The sequence below is a fragment of the Vulpes vulpes genome, chromosome X (assembly GCF_048418805.1).
Source record: "Vulpes vulpes isolate BD-2025 chromosome X, VulVul3, whole genome shotgun sequence".
NCBI classification, from domain to species: domain Eukaryota; kingdom Metazoa; phylum Chordata; class Mammalia; order Carnivora; family Canidae; genus Vulpes; species Vulpes vulpes.
This window is the reverse complement of record NC_132796.1, coordinates 118,759,669-118,779,344: the sequence shown is the minus strand read 5'-3', so window position 1 is coordinate 118,779,344 and position 19,676 is coordinate 118,759,669. Positions and strand designations below refer to the sequence as shown.

Sequence of the window (19,676 nt, the reverse complement as noted above, 5' to 3'; positions counted from 1 at the left end):
TATTATTCCCATTTTACATTGAAATAGGAAGTCTTTTAAAGCCTAACATGACTAGTATTTGGTAATGCTGAGTAGTCTCTTGATCTGGTAGTATGAAGGTGATCTTTATACTATTTTACCCCATTTATGGATGTGACTTTTTCAAAATAACATTCATTCATTAACTATTTACTAAGTATACATTATTTATTAGGCATTCTTCTGTGCATTGGGCATATATATGTGAATAAGATAAGCAAAATTCCTTGTCCCTGTTGGGCTTATATTATACTGGAATAACAGACAATAACAAAAAACATGAAATATATCTTAGAAGTGCAAATGATGAAAAATAGAGCAACTGCACAGGAAGTATCCAGGATGTGAAGAAAGATTGAAATTTTAGATAGAGTGAAATTTTAGATAGGCCTCATTGAGAGAGGTGATCTTTGAGCAAAACATGAAGTGAGAGAAGGAGCAAACTATGTGGAAATTAGATGAAGAATATTCCTAGTGGAGGCAAAGGCCCTAGAGCTGGAACATGCCTGATATATCCAATTGGCAGCAAGGAGGTCACAGTGGCTGAAGTGGAGTGAGTAACAGAGGATGGTAGAAGAGGATAAGGTTAGCCAGCTATTTGGAGATTAGATCCTGTAGGTCCTTTTAGATCATACCATGGCTTTTGACCTGGGAAGCAATTGGAGGATTTTGAGCAGAAGAGAGACATGATCTGACTTAACACTTAAAGTTCACTCTGTTATATAGAGAAAAGACTTAGGGAAGCAAGAGCAGAGTCAACAAGCCCAATTAAGAGGCTTTTACAATGATTTCAGCAAAAGATGCTGAGCCCAAGTAGTAGCAGCAGAGGTGATGACCAGTGGTTTTATTTTGGATATGTTTCTTTTTAAATGGCATACCAATGAGACTTGCTGATGGATTGGATGTGGGATATGAGATTAAAAGAGGAGTCAAGAATGATATCAGAGTTTTACTTTGAGCAAATGGAAGGGTAATTACTGTTACCTGAGATTAAGGGATTACAGGGGGACGGTGTTTTTGTTTGTGTGCGGAGGTGAATGAATATCTGAACCTCAGATTTTAACATGTTATTTCTCAGACATCTAAGTGCAGGTGTGGGTTTCAGGACATATCTTGGATAGAGATATTAATTTGTAAGTTTATAGATAGTATTTCCCTCTGGTTTGTTACTTGTACTCTCCTTTAGATCTTGAGCAGAGTGAATTGGTTGATCATTTGCTATTTTGGCTGTGCAATCAGGTATTACGGTGGCTTGAGCATGTGTCATAATTGTGTGTTCATGTACCATGGATAATCCATTCTAACACCAAGATTATCTGAGCCTGCACAAAGGTTATCCCCTCCTATTTCATAGTCAACCTGCTTCTTTCACAGGCATCTGCTATTGTACCCATGGTTATCTGAATATGCTTATTGTTTGTAAGTTCATATGTCATTGGTGTTTATCCATGCGCTGTACTTATAGGAGCACATGTCATGGTTGTCTGCTTTTGCAATGTGGCCTGGCTTCTTTATACTAACTTTAAAACTAGTATTAGGGTTACACTCTGTTTGTGCAGCATAGTTGTTTAAATATCCATGGCATTATATGATGTTCCTTTGCTGTAATTTTCAGTTTAATCTCCATGGATGTGTGTATGCTATGCTATACTTCTTTGTTCATATGTTGTAGCTAACTCTTTACTATTGGTCATCATTATTAAAGAGATACTAGTTATTCATTGTGGCCACATGCATTTATATCTTATCTCTCTAATGCAGTGAGAAAAATTTTGAGCATGTCTGCTTACTCTTGGACCATGGCCTTCTGTTCCTGCACCATGGCAGTCTACTCCACAAATATGGCCATCTACTCCTAAACAATGTCACTTAATTCCTGATCATGGTTGCTATGATACACACAGTGTGTGTACACATTATGGTTAAGGACTGGTATACCAAATATCTCTTCACACACATCATGGTTGTCTAAGCATACTATAATTATCTATAGCTACATGGATACTTTATCATGTTTAAAGACTTTAAAGTATTACAGTTTTTGCACTACGGTCACTTGAAAATTCACCAAGTGTGTCATAAGAATTTTAAGGGTCTGCTGTCTTACAGTCCTTGTTTGCTCTTCTTTGCTGGTCATCTGAGCATGTGTCATGGATACATGTTCATTTAATGCTAGTTACTACTAATGTGCCACATTTCTGTGTATACATGTCACAGTTGGGGACTGTTTTGTAGATATTTGCTAACTTGCTAAGGCTACCTGTTCCAGTACAATTTTTTAATTAAAAATTTAATTGTGGTTAAAAAGCACATAAAAATCTTAACCATTTTAAATGTGAAGTTTTTAATTTTTTTATAAAGATTTTATTTATTCATTCATGAGAGACAGAGAGAGAGAGAGAGGCAGAGACACAGGCAGAGGGAGAAGCAGGCTCCATGCAGGGAGCCCGACATGGGACTCGATCCAGGGTCTCCAGGATCATGCCCTCAGCTGAAGGTGGCACTAAACCGCTGAGCCACACGGGCTGCCCTAAATGTGCAGTTTAATAGTGTTAAGTATTCACATTATTGTGCAACAGTCAAGTGGCATGCTTTTGATCATGTATAATGTCTTAAGGAAGTGTTTACCAAGGCTCTGTTGTCTTGTTCGGTGATCATTAGGCTCACGTACTTTGGTTTTCTGACATATAGTGTGATCAAATGGTTTTATACATACATGTCTTCACATGCATTATAATAATGATGTTTGTTAACAAAATGTTATGGTAGTTGGAGGACACATATTATGTCCAACCTCCTCTATATGTGATGGCTGCCTTCTCATAGTTATGCAAACATGTACCTTAGTCTGAGTCCTCTTATGCATCATATCATATATCATAGTTTTCTTCTTCCAAATCATAAACGTTTGCTTCTGTATCATTTGCATCTATTCTTATTGTGAGAACAATTGCTGCTTGTTTACCATAATCATGACCCATAGTATAGAGTAGGATAGTGTAGTTGAGCACACACTATGGTTTTCTTTGCTCATGCAGCATAGCTGTTTTCTTCTATACACAGGATTATTGCTCATATACTTAGGTTTTCTGAGGATCCATCATAGTTCTTTTTTATATTCCATGGGTTATTTTTGCATTTTGGGCTTCATACCGTGTACCAAGTGTTTTTGTTCCTACAGGGTAATTGTCAATTTTGTATTATGATTATTTGAGCATTAACACTTGTCATGTAATCATACAACATTAGGGTATGCTAAAGCACTGTAGATGGTTAAGCATATATCATGGTTACTGTTAATACTACAGCTGATTTTCATGCCCCAGAATCATCTGCTCATGTACCATATTTTCTTATATATACTATGCTTTTCTGAACTGTACTGTTTCTGTTCATTTCTGTAAAATGACCATTAACTCTTGTGCAGTTACTCAATCATGAATGCCACAGCCTATATATTAGATTTACCATAAAAATTTGCTGTTTTTATAAAACAAAAATTGTCAAATATTGGCAATTTTATAAGATACAACCTAATTTTATGACTATTTTTATCTGTAATGTGGACACTTCCTCATGTCAAAAGTTCATCTTCTCCAGTATCATAGTTTTCTATGCCTGTACCAGATTCTGTTGAGTGAGAAACATAGCTCGTGTATTAAGAATATGAAGATTATACCTTGATAAATTAAGAGGCACAAGCCACCCATATGAGGTTGACAGGTAGCTCCCCCAGCATCTGAGCTTCCACTTTGGGGAAGTGAAAACCCTGGGATTGTTTTGATTGCAGGTGCAGTTTTAATACATTCACACATAAAAAGTAAAGTCACAAGATTTATTTACTTACAAATCCCACAATTGGGCAGTAAAATGAGCTGGGGGGAAGGTCAGGTCACAAGCTAGCAAGAGATAGAAAGCAGAATTACAAGCACCTATTACTTATAAAGTGGTTGAGGTGGAGATCACTAACTTTTTGTGGGCTCAACTCTAAGGGGTTATTTTTAAAAGATACCTTGGGAAAAGCAAAGCAGAAACTTGTGGTGGGAATCCTAAGCTTGGGTCCTTATCTAAATGTCCAGACTCTGGGTATGTACAAGGTTGCCATACTGTAAAATGCCTAGGCAACAACTCAAGAATAGATGTTTTCTCATCACAAAGATTCAAGAAGACAATTGAATATAGAGCCTAGTGGCTACTTTTTTGGGGGGTGGGATAAATTTAAAAAGACTTGTTCTTCATTTTCTCATCAACCGTAATAGCTCTCCAGCATGTATCTGTATTACATATTAGTCAATTGCATAGACTTTCCTTGGAAAAAAAGTTTTTAAATCCTTTCTCTCTCACTGGAAGTTAAACCACTGATATAACTTAAAAAGAATATGATATTGGGTCAGAATTAGGTCTCCTTTAAGTGGGCAATGTATCAGATTCAAAGAAGCCATAATCTTCAGAGATAGCAAGAAGTGCCATTTTATATTGTTTTTTTCCTTTTTTTTCTTGTGCTCTCCAAATGAGAAGTCTTTTTTAAAAATAAATTTATTTTTTATTGGTGTCCAATTTGCCAAAATACAGAATAACACCCAGTGCTCATCCCGTCAAGTGCCCGCCACACAGTCACCCCCACCCTCCGCCCACCTCCCCCTTCCACCACCCCTAGTTCATTTCCCAGAGTTAGGGGTCTGTCATGTTCTGTCTCCCTTTCTGATATTTCCCACTTATTTTTTCTCCTTTCCCCTTTATTCCCTTTCACTATTTTTTTATATTCCCCAAATGAATGAGACCATATAATGTTTGTTATATTGTTTTTTTAACTCCATGTCTTAGGTAAATGTCCACCAGTCCAGAGTTCATAAAATAGCCTTGAACATAGGCAAATCTAAATCACGTAATTCTATCATCAGTATAATATGCTGGCCATTTTGAGTCTTCTGTACTAGGAGAATAGACTTGGATTTCTTATGTTGTGGCCCCTACATGGAGTTAACTTTGTCCTCAAATATCTTTATGGGGAAACATCCTATTTCAGAGGAAACAGTTCATCTACTCCAAGACCTTTGATCTTTTAGAAAATTGCTTAACTGTATTGAAATGAAAATCAATCTCAAAAATGCTATAGAGTTCAGGTCTTATAATATTCTCTACAATACTACACAGTTAACTATGGCAAAGATATTTGTGAGTAAAGATAAAATGGGATTTGGGGAAAATAAAATGAAGGCATGAGAGATTATTTTAAACTCTTGGATTATGAAAAAGTAACTAAAGCTGAGAGAAAACAGGGAAAGAGATGAAACTGCCACCTAAGACTGAATTAGTGATTTAGAGCTCTTTACTCTTTCTTGAATGGGTTTTGGTATATTCAAGAAAGGAGTTTGCTGGGAATGAATTTTGGTGGCATTTATAAACCGAGGAAAGGGGATTGTCATATTAATCATTTAGTAACTGGATACTAGGGAAGTTAAATGACTCTAATACAGTTGAATAATATATATATATATATTTTATCTTTTTTTTTTTTGTCTTCTACTCCTTTTTCTTCCTCTTTTCCCCAAACACAGATCTCACAGGTCTCTCCAAGTTGTTGCCTAAGAAGATGATAGTCACACAAATGAGTCACTTCTACACAATCATCCTTGGGCTTCTTTTCCTGATTAATATTTTTCCTGGAACAACTGGCCAAGGGGAATCAAGACGACAAGAACCTGGGGATTTTGTGAAGCAAGATATTGGCGGGTAAGAACCCTTACCTCTTAAAAAAAAGAAAACTGTGATAGATTCTTGCCTTAGACCAAAACTTTTGATTTTTTTCCTAGATGAACTCAGGTACTCTAGTTGCTGCTTAGACATTATATATATATATATATATATTTTTTTTTTTTTAAAAATCAACTCAGACTCTCAAAGTAGAAATAGATCTCAAAGGTCTTCTTGAGCAGCTCCTTAGTCCATGCTGAAATTCCGTCTGCAACATCTTAAAAGCACTTCTCTCCAGCCATTTGCACTCAATTTTTTTTCTTTCTTAGATCTTCAACTTGTCCCTTTTTATTTGCTGTGTCTTATTAGCATATAAATGTGATCTAGAAGCTCCCATGTTAAGTTTGAAAATCTGCCCTGTAAATAGTGCCTTAAGTATTTCCTCTTTTTCACATTCCTACTTCCTGACCAAACAGTTTTCTTTACTTTCTCTACTTACCTCTCATCCATTCTTCCCATGCTGCTGCCTGAATTCCAAGCTCATGACTTTAAAGCAATTCCTGCAACCAAGATAGCCAGTGTTGGCTCTGTTACTAAAACGAACACTTATTTGTTCTTATATTACTCAACTTTTTATTTTTTACTTTTTTAGCAGCATGTAGCAACATTTAACATTGTTTATTCTTCCTTCCCTCCTTAACTTCTTTTTATTATGAAATAACACACACATATATAAACATGCATAACATAAAAATATGTAGTTTAACAATAATTCTTTTACTTCAGAGACATCACAATTCTCTGTTTCTTAGATTAAATTCTTTAGAAAAAAAAGAAAAAAATAAATTCTTTAGAAGCAGGGCCTAAGACAAGTATTCAAAAGCAAATAATTTATACAGTACTCTAAGAGAAACTTGTAAATGAAGCAAGGAAAGCAACATAGAGAAGGGGAAAAGGTAAACCAAAGATGTGATTTCACTTGAAGAGTAGCCTCTATTTGACCCCTCAGAGACGAATGGCACTACAGATTTGGCCCACCTTCAGGCAAGGGGCTGGACTTCACCTATAGTCTCTTCCTAATCAGCCATTGCCTGTGGGCTACCTGGAGGAAGGCATACATTTCCAGGCATTTTAAGGCAAGGTGGCATCCTTCAGGCAATGTTAATATTCTGAAGTAGGAGATAGTTTCACTGGCCCAGTAAAAGGGATCTGGACATAGTACCAGTAGTGAATACTACACCTGATTTTCTTCATACTTTTATGGCTGTGTTTTCTATAGTATTTTCCACAATATTACACAGCTGTATTAAAGGCCTTTGTGATATAAATATCTTTTGTAGTCTTTTTGGTAATTTTCTTTTCCTTTGTTCACTTATATGCTGGTGTTTGTTTTGTTCTAGTAGTTATTACCACACAGACTCTGGGTGATTTCATCTATCCCCATGACCTTTTATATATACCAATGACTCTCATCTCAATTGTTATTCCTAACTTGTCTTGAGTGTCAACCTCTATGTTCAACATCTATTAGACATGTCCACTTGGCTATTCTATAAACTCCTTTAAGTACGTTCAAATTAGCTTCATCATCTCTATCGCCCTCTTCTACTCTTAAAAACAACAAACATGATATGCTTATCTTCCATTTTCCTTATTTTAGTCAATAGCACCAGTATGCACCCCATTGCTCAAGCTAGAAACTTGGAATTATCTTTCCCAATTTTTTACCCTTTGCTTTCTAGATTGAATTATTCATCAACATATATAATTTCTACCTCCCACATCTTTTGGGTTCATCTACTCTTCTCCAACTTTCCAGCTACTACTCTAGTTTAATCCAGTATTGTCTTCCACTTGGACTACTACAAAAGTCTCTAGTTGGTCTTACTTCCTAAAGTCTTGCTCCCACCCAAACTAACCTCTATTCCGTATCCAATATTTCTTCTACAATGCAGGTTGAATCACAGCTATTCTAAGTCATTTAACGGGATCCTATTGTCCCTAGACTAAAGTCTGAATTCCTTTTTTTTTTTTTAAAGATTTTATTTATTTATGATAGTCAGAGAGACACAGAGAGAGAGAGAGAGAGAGAGAGAGAGGCAGAGACACAGGCAGAGGGAGAAGCAGGCTCCATGCAGGGAGCCCGATGTGGGATTCGATCCCGAGTCTCCAGGATCACGCCCCGGGCCAAAGGCAGGCGCTAAACTGCTGCGCCACCCAGGGATCCCAAGTGTGAATTCCTTAACATGATTTTATTAGGCCCATTGTAACCCAGGCTCTACCTATCTTGCAGACTTATTTCTTAGTTCTCCTGTCCTCAAACTCTGTGTTCCTCAGCTCTATTAAACTTCTTTTGATTTTAAAACCCTATCTCATTCAGAGAATATTATTACTAGAAATGATCCTCTTAAACCTTGACATATTTAAGTATTACACAGGATATTTTATTCTTTAATGGTGGCTATTGTGTTATTGTTTTACACTTGGTTACTACCCTGTATTCTGGAAAGTATTAGGACCTATTCCTAATTATTTTTGCAGGGTTACTTAATACACTCTGAGTCTTTCTATCTATCAGAAATAATTTTTGAGGCTGAGGGCTACAGAACTGGATTAACATGTCCTTAGGAATTTGGGCAATGAGGCCCTCTTTGTTCTTTAATCCAGTCTGGAAAAACAGACTAATTCTATTTTATTAACTTGTCATGTATCTGATTTCATTGGGCTATGATAGATGGTCTCAATAAGATGGAAGTTCTAAGTAAATGACCTTTATTTCTTCAAGTGTGAAAGCCCTCTAAATTTTAATTCTGAGAATAAAGTTCTCTAAGAATATATTGCATCTTATAATCTTAAATAAAAATATTGAACACAATAGTCCCTTCTCTTTGTGACTTTATGACCATCATAAAGAACATTCATTATGTTAATTCTGTATTTGTATTTTTCTTCTTATATCTTCATGCTCAGTGTTAGTTGTAGCCTCTCCTGTTTACACTGGTTTGTTTACATCCTACTGGTGCTTAGGAAACCAGATAGCCAAACCTTTTAGTACTTATATTAAAGAAGACTTCAAGAAATCCTTGAAAAAGCCAAAATAGTGTTTAGATTTAATATATGGGCATTAGAAACTTTTTCAGGGCGATTACTTTCTTCCAAGTTCAGGGCAATTCTGATTTGGAGGGATGAGACTACTAAAATCCTGGCTCTAAATATTAGGGTTAGCACTGTATTTGTATTTTCTAGAAATAAAGAAACCAATACAACTTAGAACTATGTGGTATATACTGGTAGTTCTGATACTTGGCAGAGCTGCTTCTTTTTGTCTGCTTGTTTTCATACCTTCTTAATGATATTTTGTGTGTTGAAAAAAATCCATTTGCTGCATTGTTTTATCTTTTTTTCAAGATTTATTTATTCCAGATAGTTAACATACAATGTAATAATAGGTGTAGAACTTAGTGATTCATCTTACATACAACACCCACTGCTGATCACAAGTGCCCTCCTTAATCCCTGTACCTATTTAACCCATCTTATCCTTCTCCCCTCCCCTCTAGTAACCATCAGTTTGTTCTCTACAGTTAAGAGTCTGTTTTATGGTTTGCCTCTCTCCTTTTTCACCCTATGTTCATCTGTTTTGTTTTTTAAATTCCATATATTAGTGAAATTATATGGTATTTCTCTTTCTCTCACTGACTTCTTTCACTTTACATAATACAGTCTAGCTCCATCCATGTCTTCACAAATGACACGATTTCATTCTCTTTTTATGGCTGAATAATATTCCTGTGTGTGTGTGTGTGTGTGTGTGTGTGTGTGAGAGAGAGAGAGAGACTTCTTTATCCATTCATCAGTTGATTGAAATTTGGGCTCTTGATATGAGTACTGGGTGTTATATACAACTTAAGAATCACTAACATCTACCTCTGAAACTTATAATACACTATATGTTAACTAATTAAATTTAAATTAAAAAAACAAAGAAAGATTTGGGCTCTTTCCATAATTGGGCTATTGTTGATAATGCTACTAAAACATTGGGTGGGGTGTGTGTGTCACTTTGAATCAGTATTTTTGTATCCTTTGGATAGATACCTAGTAGTACAATTGCTAGGTCATAGAGTAGTTCTATTTTAACTTTTTGAGGAACCTCCATACTGTTTTCCAGAGTTACTGCACCAGTTTGCTTTCCTATCAACAGTGTAAGAGAGTTCCCCTTTCTCTGAATGCTTACCAACATTTGTTGTTTCCTGTGTTGTTAACTTTAGCCATTCTGACCGGTGTGAGGTAATAATTCTTAGTAGTTTTGATTTTTATTTCCCTGAAGATGAGTGATGTTGAGCATCTTTTCATGTCTGTTACCCATCTGGATGTCTTCTTTGGAAAAATGTCTATTCATGTCTTCTGTGCATTTCTTAACTGGATTGTTTTTTTTTTTTTTTGAGTGTTAAGTTTGATAAGTTCTTTATAGATTTTGAATATTAACTCTTTATCAGATATATCATTTGCAAATATCTTCTCCCCCTCCAATGGTTGCCTTTTATTTATTTTATTTATTTTTTATTTTATTTTTTAGATTTATATTTATTTTTTTAAATTTATTTTTTATTGGTGTTCAATTTGACAACGTATAGAATAACACGCAGTGCTCATCCCATCAAGTGCCCACCTCAGTGCCCATCACCCAGTCACCCCCACCCCCTGCCCACCTCCCCTTCCACCACCCCTAGTTCATTTCCCAGAGTTAGGAGTCCCTCGCACTCTGTCTCCCTTTCTGATATTTCCCACTCATTTTTTCTCCTTTCCCCTTTATTCCCTTTCACTATTATCTATATTCCCCAAATAAATGAGACCATATAATGTTTGTCCTTTTCTGATTGACTTATTTCACTCAGCATAATACCCTCTAGTTCCATCCATGTCGAAGCAAATGGTGGGTATTTGTCGTTTCTAATGGCTGAGTAATATTCCATTGTATCCATAGACCACATCTTCTTTATCCATTCATCTTTTGATGGACACTAAGGCTCCCTCCACAGTTTGGCTATTGTGGTGATAGGGATAACATTAAATCTGTAGATTGCTGGGTTTAATGGACATTTTAACAGGATTCTTCCACTCCATGAGTATGGTATATGTTTCCATTTGTTTGTTTGTTTTTTAAATTTAAGTAAATTGTTATGTTTCCATTTGTTTGTGTCATCTTCAATTTCTTTCATGTCTTACTGGTTTTCAGAGTATAGGTCTTTCAACTTCTTGGTTAAATTTATTCCTAGGTATTGTGTTCATTTTGATGCAATTATAAGTGGAAATGTTTTCTCAATTTCTCTTTCTGCTACTTCATTATTAGTGTATAGAAATGTAACAGAATTCTGTATATTAATTTTATATCCTGCAACTTTACTCAATTCATTTATCTGTTCTAATAATTATTGAGTGGAGATTTTAGGGCTTTTTATATACTGTCATGTCATTTACAAATAATGACAGTTTTATTTTTTCCAAACCAATCTGGATGCCTTTCTTTTTTTTTTCTCTTACTTGATTACTGTGGATAGGACTTCCAGTACTATGTTGAATAAAAAGTGGTTAGAGTGGACCTCCATGTCTTGTATCTGATCTTAGAGAAAACACTTTCAGTTTTCCTCCATTGAGTATGATGTTAGCTGTGGGTTTTTCATCTATGGCCTTTATTATGTTGAGGTGTATTTCTTCTAACCCCACTTTGTTTAGAGTATTATGAACAGATGCTGTATTTTGTTAAATGCTTTTTCTGCATCTGTTATGAACATCATATGGTTCTTATCCTTCCTTTTGATAATGTGATGAATTATATTGACTGGCTATCATTGAACCATCCTTCATCCCTGGGATACATCCCACTCAATCATAGTGGATTATTCTTTTAGTTTATTGTTGAATTTGATTTGCTAATATTTTGTTGAGGATTTTTGCATCCATGTTCATCAGAGATATTGGCCTGTAGTTGTGTTTTTTTTTTTTTTATAGTGTCTATCTCAGGTTTTGGTATCAGGATAATGCTGGCCACAAAAAATAATTTTGTATTTTTTCCTTTCTCTTCTATTTTTGGTATAGTTTGAAAAGAATAGATATTAACTTTTCTTTAAATGTTGGAGTAGAATTCCCCTGTGAAGCCATCTGTTCCTGGACTTTGTTGTGAGGTTTTTAAAATTATTATTATTGGTTCAATTTCATTATTAGTAATCTGTTCAAATCTCCTAATTCTTCCTGATTTAGTTTTGGAAGACTGTATGTTTCTAGGAATTTATCTATTTATCCTAGATTGTTCAATTTGTTAGCATATACTTTTTAATAATATTGTCTTATAATTCTTGTTATTTCTATGGTGTTATTTGTTATTTCTATTTCATTTCTGATTTCATTCATTTCACTCATCTCTCTTTCCTACTTGATGAGTCTGGCTAAAGGTTTATCAATTTTGTTGATCTTTTCAAAGAACAAACTTCTGTTTTTATTGATCTTTTCTATTATTTTTTAAGTCTCCATTTCATTTATTTTTGCTTTAATCTTTATTATTTCCTTTCTTCTACTGGCTTTGGGCTTTGTTCTTTTTCCTAGTTTCTTTGGGTGTAAAGTTAGATCATGTGAGACTTCTGTTATTTCTTAAGGTAGGCACATAAACTTCCATCTTAGATCTGCTTTTGCTGTATCCCAGTGATTTTGGACTGTTGTGTTTTCATTTTCATTTGTCTATGTATGTTTTGGTTTCCTGTTTAATTTCTTTATTGACTTATTGGTTGTTTAGTAGCATGTTGTTTACCGTGTGTTTGTGTCTTTTCTGGTCCTCTTCTTGTACTTGATTTTTACACATTTCATTGTGGTTGAAAAAAGATGCTTAATGTGATTTCTGTCGTTTTTAGATGGAATATTCTGTATATATCTGTTAGATCCATCTGGTCGAATGTGTCATGCAAAGCCACAGTTTCCTTATTGATTTTTCTGTCTGGATAATCTATCAATTGATATAAGTTAAGTGTTAAAGTCCCTTACTATTTTTAAAAAATATTTTATTTATTTATTTATTTATTTATTTATTTATTTATTTATTTATTTATTTGTGAGAGAGACAGAAGTAGAAGGAGAAGCATGCTCCCTTTGGGAAGACTGTTGCAGGACTCAATCTCAGGACCCCAGGATCATGACCTGAGCCAAAGGCAGAGGCTCAACCACTGAGCCACCCAGGTTCCCCAAAGTCCCTTACTATTATATTACTATGAAATTCTCCTTTATGTCTGTTAATATTTGCTTTTTGTATTTAGGTGCTCCTATTTATATTACAGAAACATTTACTTTTGTTATATCTTCTTGTTGGATTGATCTCTTTAACATTGTGTAATGTCCTGGTTTGTCTCTTTGTTTTAAACTGTATTTTGTTTAATTGCATCTGTATAAATTTATTTTAAAAACCTCTATTTTGTCAATGTATTGCCACACTGACTTTTTTTTCACTTCCATGTGCATGGAGTATCTTTTTCCTTCTCTTCACTTTCACTCTGTATGTGCCTTTAGGTCTGAAGTGATTCTCTTGCAGGCAGACTATAGATACGTCCTGTTGTTTTGTTTTTGCTTTTTTTTTTTTTTTAAATTCCATTCAGTCACCTGTGTTTTTGATTGGAGCATTCACTTTATTTACATGTAAAGTAATTATAGGTACATATATATATTGCCATTTTGTTAATTGTTTTCTGGTTCATATTTATTCCTTTCTTTTCTTGCTCTCTTCCCTTGAGATTTGATGGCTTTCTTTATTGTTATGCTTGGATTTTTTTTCTTTTTTCTTTTTTATGTATATATTCTAGATTTTTTTTTATATTCTAGATTTTTGATTTGTGATTACCCTTGAGTTCATATGTAACATCTTATTTATATAGCAGTCTATATAGTAAGTTTATTATTACTTATGTTCAAACACATTCTAAAAGCACTACACATTTATTTACCCTCTCTATGTTTTATGTATATATCTTTTTTTTAAATAATAAATTTATTTTTTATTGGTGTTCAATTTGCCAACATACAGAATAACACCCAGTGCTCATCCCGTCAAGTGCCCCCCTCAGTGCCCATCACCCATTCACCCCCACCCTCTGCCCTCCTCCCCTTCCACCACCCCTAGTTCGTTTCCCAGAGTTAGGAGTCTTTATGTTCTGTCTCCCTTTCTGATATTTCCTACCCATATATGATATCTTTTTATTGTGTATATCCCTTGACTAATTTTTGTCAATACAGTTTTTACTGCTTTTGTGTTTTAACCTCCATACTAGCTTTATAAGTGATTAATCTACTAATTTCACTATATGTTTGCTTTCACCTGTGAAATTTTTCCTGTTCATGGCATTTATTCTTACTTCTATTTTTCACTTTCATTTAAAGAATTCTCTACAATCTTGTAAGGCTGGTATAGCAGGGTGAGCTCTTTTAACTTTTATCTGGGAAACTCTTTATCTCTTTTTCTATTCTGAATAATAATCTTGCTAGGTAGAATATTCTTGGGTCTAGGTTTTTTCCCTTTTAGCACATTGAATGTATCAATATATCTCTTTTGACCTGCAAAAGTTCTGCTGAAAACTCAACTGATATCTTTGTGGGGTTTCTTCTGTATGTAACTTTACTTTTCTCTTGCTGTTTTTTAAATTCTCCCTTTATCATTATATTTTGCTATTTTAATAATTATGTGCCTTGGTATGAGCCTCCTTGGGTTCATCTTGTTAGAGGTTCTCTGTGCTTCTTGCATCTGAATGTTTGTTTTCTTCCTCAGATTAAAAAGTATTTTAGCTATTATTTCTTCAAATAAGTTTCCTGCCCACTTTTCTCTCCCTTCTTTGATCCCTATAATATTGCTATGCTGGATGATGTCTTGGAGTTCCTGTACCCAATTTTCATTGATTATTATTGTTCTTTATTTTTTCTGCTCAGGGTTGCTTTCTATTACTGTGTCTTCCAGCACAATGATGTGTTCTTCTTAATCCTCTAATCTGGTCTTGCTTCCCTCTAGTGTATCTTTCATTTCAATTATTGAATTATTCAGCTCTGACTGGTTCTTTTTTTAACATATTCTGTCTAAGTTCTCATTGAGTTCACCTACTCTTTTCTTAAGTCCAATGAGTAACTATGATCATTACTTTGAACTTTTTATTAGGCGCATTGCTGACTTCCATTTTGTTTAGCTCTTTTATTGTGATTTTATTATCATTTTCCATTTGGAACATATTTGTTCTCATTTTGTCTAACTTTCTGTGTTTGTTTCTATGTATTAGGTAGGTGAGATAAATTTCCTGGTCTTGAAAGTAGCCTTGTGTAGTTGAGGTCCTATTACACAATCTCTCCTGGTCACTAGAACCAGGTGCTCCAGGGGTGTTCGCTGCATGGGCTGCATGCACCCTACTATTGTGGCTGACCTGCAATTGCCTTCAGCTCAGCCAGCTGCAATGAACCACCTTGCTGTGGTGGACACACTGTGTAGCATTTGCTCTCTATGCTGTTGAGATGCCTGGATGCAGCTGCCTTGGGATTGTTGGTGGGTGGGGCCAGTATTCAGCCTGCTTGTTTGCAGTTTACCTCTCTGCTACACTACAGGCGCACTGTAGGGCAAGGCTTACTTCCTGTGTGACCAGCTAAGAGGCCCAGCTACAGCAACTGAAGGCACATTGGTGTCTGGAATTATCTATCCTCTTCCCCAGGATGGGAATCCCCAGGTGCCAGTCCAAATTGGGTCTGCCTGCAAGGTGTGGTGTGGCAAGAGCTGCTTTGGAGGGACTTCTGTTGAGGCAGGTGGGTGAGCCTGTAGAAGAATGCCAGGGCAAGGCATATGGTGCAAGTGAGGTAGACAGAGGGCATTAGAACAGGCTCTATCTCAGCTAGGGGAGAGAAAGGGAAATAGTGTCCTCTAGTCTTTTTTCCCCCAGAAAAATCAATGCCTCTCTCATAAATGTTCTAAAGTTAGTCAACATATCTCCTTCATGTATTCACCAGGCACTTTTCAAACTGCTGATTTGGTGGTGTGTCCTGAGCTGAGTTATTTCATACACTGGCTCTTTAAGGGCAGGAAGTAAGTTTTCTGTTCCTTAGTTTCTCTCTCTCCCTCTCTCTCTCTCTTTTTTCCTTTGCTCATTTGTTTTGTTTCTTAAATTCTACATATGAGTGAAATCATGTGGTATTTGTCTTTTCCTGACTTATTTTGCTTAGCATTATACTTTCTAGCTCTATCCATGTTTTTGCAAATATCAAGATATTATTCTGTTTATGGCTGAGTAATAGTCTACTCTATATACCACATCTTCTTTATCCATTCGTCTATCAATGGACACTTGGGCTGCTTCCATAGTTTGGCTATTGTAAATAATGCTGCTAAGAACATAGGAGTATTTGTATTCCTTTGAATTAGCAATTTTCTATTCTTTTGTTAAAAACCCAGTAATGCAATTGCTGGATCATAGGGTAATTCTACTTTTAACTTTTTGAGGAGCCTCCATACTCCATACTCCATACCACTACATTCCCACAGAGGTTGCATCAGTTTGCATTTACACCAACAATGCAAGAGGGTTTCTTTTCTCTACACCTCAGCCAACACTTGTTGTTTCTTGAGTTTTTGATTTTAGCCATTCTGAGATGTGTGAATATGTCATTGTAGTTTTGATTTCCATCTCTCTCATGATGAGTAATGTTGAGCATATTTTTATGTGTCTGCTTGCCATCTGGATATCTTCTTTGAAGAAATGTCTGTTCATGTGTTCAGCTCTTTTAATTGGATTATTTATTTTTTGGGTGTTAAGTTGTATCCATTCTTTATGTATTTTAGATACCAATCCTTTATCAGATAAGTCATTTGAAAATGTCTTTTTCCATTTAGTTGGTTGCCATTTAGTTTTGTTGATTGTTTCCTTCACTGTGCAGAAGCTTTTTATCTTGATGCAGTCTCAGCAGTTTATTTTTGCTTTTGTTTCCCTTGCCTCAGGAGGCATATCTAGAAAGATGTTGTTAAAGCCAACATCAGAGAAATTACTGTCTTTGTTATTCTCTAGGATTTTAATGGTTTTAAGTCTCACATTTAGTGTCCTTAATCCATTTTGAGTTTACTTTTGTGTATGGTGTAAGAAAGTGGTCTGGTTTCATTCTTTAGCATGTAGCTATCTAATTTTCCCAATGCCATTGGTAGAAGAGACTGTCTTTTCCTTGTGGCAAATTCTTGCCTCCTTTGTTGAAGATTAATTGACCATACAATTAAGAATTTATTTCTGGGTTTTCTAATCTGTTCCACTCATCTGTGTTTCTATTCATATGCCAGAACCATACTATTTTGATTACTATAGCTTGTGGTATAACTTGAAGTCTGAAATTGTGATGCCTCCAGTTTTGTTTTTCTTTTTCAAGATTGCTTTTGCTATTCTGTGGTTCCATACAAATTTTAGGATTGTTTATTCTAGTTCTGTGAAAAATGCTGTTGGTATTTTGGTAGAGACGGCATAATGTATAGATTGCTTTGAGCAGTATAGACATTTTAACAATATTTGTTCTTCTGACCAGTGAGCATGGAATGTCTTTCCATTTCTTTGTGTCGTCTTCAATTTCTCTTAGCAGTATTTTATAGTTTTCAGAGTATAGATCTTTCACCTCTTTGATCAAATTTATTCCTAGGTATTTAATTATTTTGTGAGAGAGAGGTAGAGACACAGGCAGAGGGAGAAGCAGGCTCCATGCAGGGAACCCGATGTGGGACTCGATCCCCGTCTCCAGGATCAGGCCCTGGGTCAAAGGCAGGTGCTAAACCACTGTGCCACCCAGGGATCCCTTTCTGCTACTTTATTATTAATATATACAAACACAACATATTTCAGTTTATTGATTTATATCCTGAGACTTTATAGAATCATTTCTCAATTCTAGCAGTTTTTTGGTGGAATCTTTTGGGTTTTCTCTATATAGTATCATCTCATCTGCAAATAGTGCAAGTTTTACTTCTTCCTTATCAACTTGAATGCTCTTTCTTTTTTTATGCTCTTTATTTCTTTATGTTTTCTGATTGCTGTAGCTAGAACTTCCAGTACTATGTTGAATAAAAGTGGTGAGAATGGATATTCTTGTCTTGCTCATGACCTTAGGGAAAAAGCTCTCAGTTTTTCCCCATTTAGTATGAGGTTCACTGTGGGTTTTTCATATAGGCATTCATTATGTTAAGGTATATTCCCCCTAAGCGCACTTTGTTGAGGGTTTTTATCATGAATGAACATTTGACTTTGTCAAATGCCTTTTCTGTATCTATCAAAAACAATTCTCTTATTGATTGACATACTATGTTGATTGATTTGCAAATATTTAACCATCTTTGTATCCCTTGATCCCTTGATCATGGTGAATGATTTTTTTAGAATGTATTGTTGCATTAGGTTTGCTCATATTTTGTTGAAGATTTTTGCATCTATCAGAGTTATTTAGCCTGTAGTTCTCTTTCTCTATGGTGTCTTTATCTAGTTTTGGAATCAGGGTCATGCTGGCCTTATAGAACTGAATTTGGACGTTTTCCTTCCTCTCTATTTTTTGGAATAGTTTGAAAAGCATCGGTATTAACTCTCCCTTAAATGTTTGGTAGAAGTCCCATGTCTGGTCCTGGGTTTTTGTCTGTTTCATTTTTTTTGATGACTGATTCAATTTCCTTGCTAGTAATCAGTCTGTTCAAATTTTTTATTTCTTTTTGCTTTATGTTTTGCTAGGATATATTTTCTAGGATTTTATTCATTTTTTCTAGGTTGTCCAATTTGTTGGCATATATTTTTTCATAATGTCATCTCACAGTGTTTTGTATTTCTGCAGTGTTGTTGGTTGGTTGTTAGTTCTCCTCTCTCATTTGTCATTTTGGTTATTTGAATCCTTTCTCTTCTTTTCTTGATCCAATACCTTTCTTTACCTCCTCTTTTTTGGCTTCATTATTTTCCATAATTTTATCTTCTATATCACTGATTCATTACTCTAGTTTGTCCATCCTCATTGTCATGGCATCCATTCAGGTTTGTATTTTTAATTCTGACCTGACTAGATTTTAGTTATTTTATGTCTGCAGTAAGGGCTTCACTAGTGTCTTCTGTGCTTTTTTCAAGTCCAGCTAGTACTTTATAATTGTTATTTTAAATTCTAGTTCAGGTATCCTACTTATATTCGTATTGATTAAATCTCTGGTGGTGAGTTCTACTTACTGTTTTTTTTCTTTTGGGGTGAATTTTTCTCTCTTTTTGTCCAGAAAAGAAGGAAGAAAGAAAAAAGGAAAAGAAAAACAAAACAAAGAAACAAAGAAAAAAAGCCCCAAAGCCAAAAAAAACCCTAGATCCAGGGTATGTTTTGGGTTGCTTGTAAAGAATCTAGATCCCAAAATAAAAAATAAATAAATAAATAAAATGAAAATAAAAAAATGTATAATATATAGAAATAATAAATTTTAAAAAGAATTGAAAAAATAAGAAAATAAATGAACAAATAATAATAAGTTAATACATAAATATAAAAAGGAAGCTAGATAGTATTTCCCCTAGAGCTGAAGCTTTGCAGCACTGTATGATCAGTAAACTTTGGGGGAGAATGCTGTTTTTGCTTGTCTCCTGGGGGAGGAGTCTGCTCCACTGATTCTAAGGCTGACTTGTTTCAGTAGAAATGTTTTTCCAGGGCAGGGGGAGAGGCGGCGCTTGGTCTAAGTGGGTTGGATCTCCACTAGGTTGAGCTGTTCCCTGAAGTCTTTCAGCCCTAATGGGTGGGATGAATATGGTGGCACTCTGCTTTCTAGTCCCAAAGCTGAAAGTATACCTTCCACTCTTCAGTGAGCCCTCACAGAAGTGCCATCAACCACCTCTCTTGTGTCCCTCGTTTCTGTCTGAAGTCTGCATTCACACAGCCTGTATCCAAGCTTTTTTTTATCTCAGGTGCAGGACAGA

The 19,676-nt window shown here is 35.3% G+C and overlaps 1 protein-coding gene across 2 annotated transcripts in view; it reads left to right on the top strand.

The window, feature by feature from the left end:
* GABRA3 (gamma-aminobutyric acid type A receptor subunit alpha3) overlaps window positions 1-19,676 on the top strand; it is a 316,285-nt gene that overhangs the window by 80,089 nt on the left and 216,520 nt on the right. For both annotated transcript variants that reach the window (XM_072743596.1, XM_072743595.1), the window contains exon 2: window positions 5,577-5,751. In XM_072743596.1, the coding sequence (XP_072599697.1) occupies window positions 5,612-5,751 (140 nt within the window). In that variant the 5' untranslated portion in view covers window positions 5,577-5,611. The remainder of the gene's footprint in view (window positions 1-5,576; window positions 5,752-19,676) is intronic.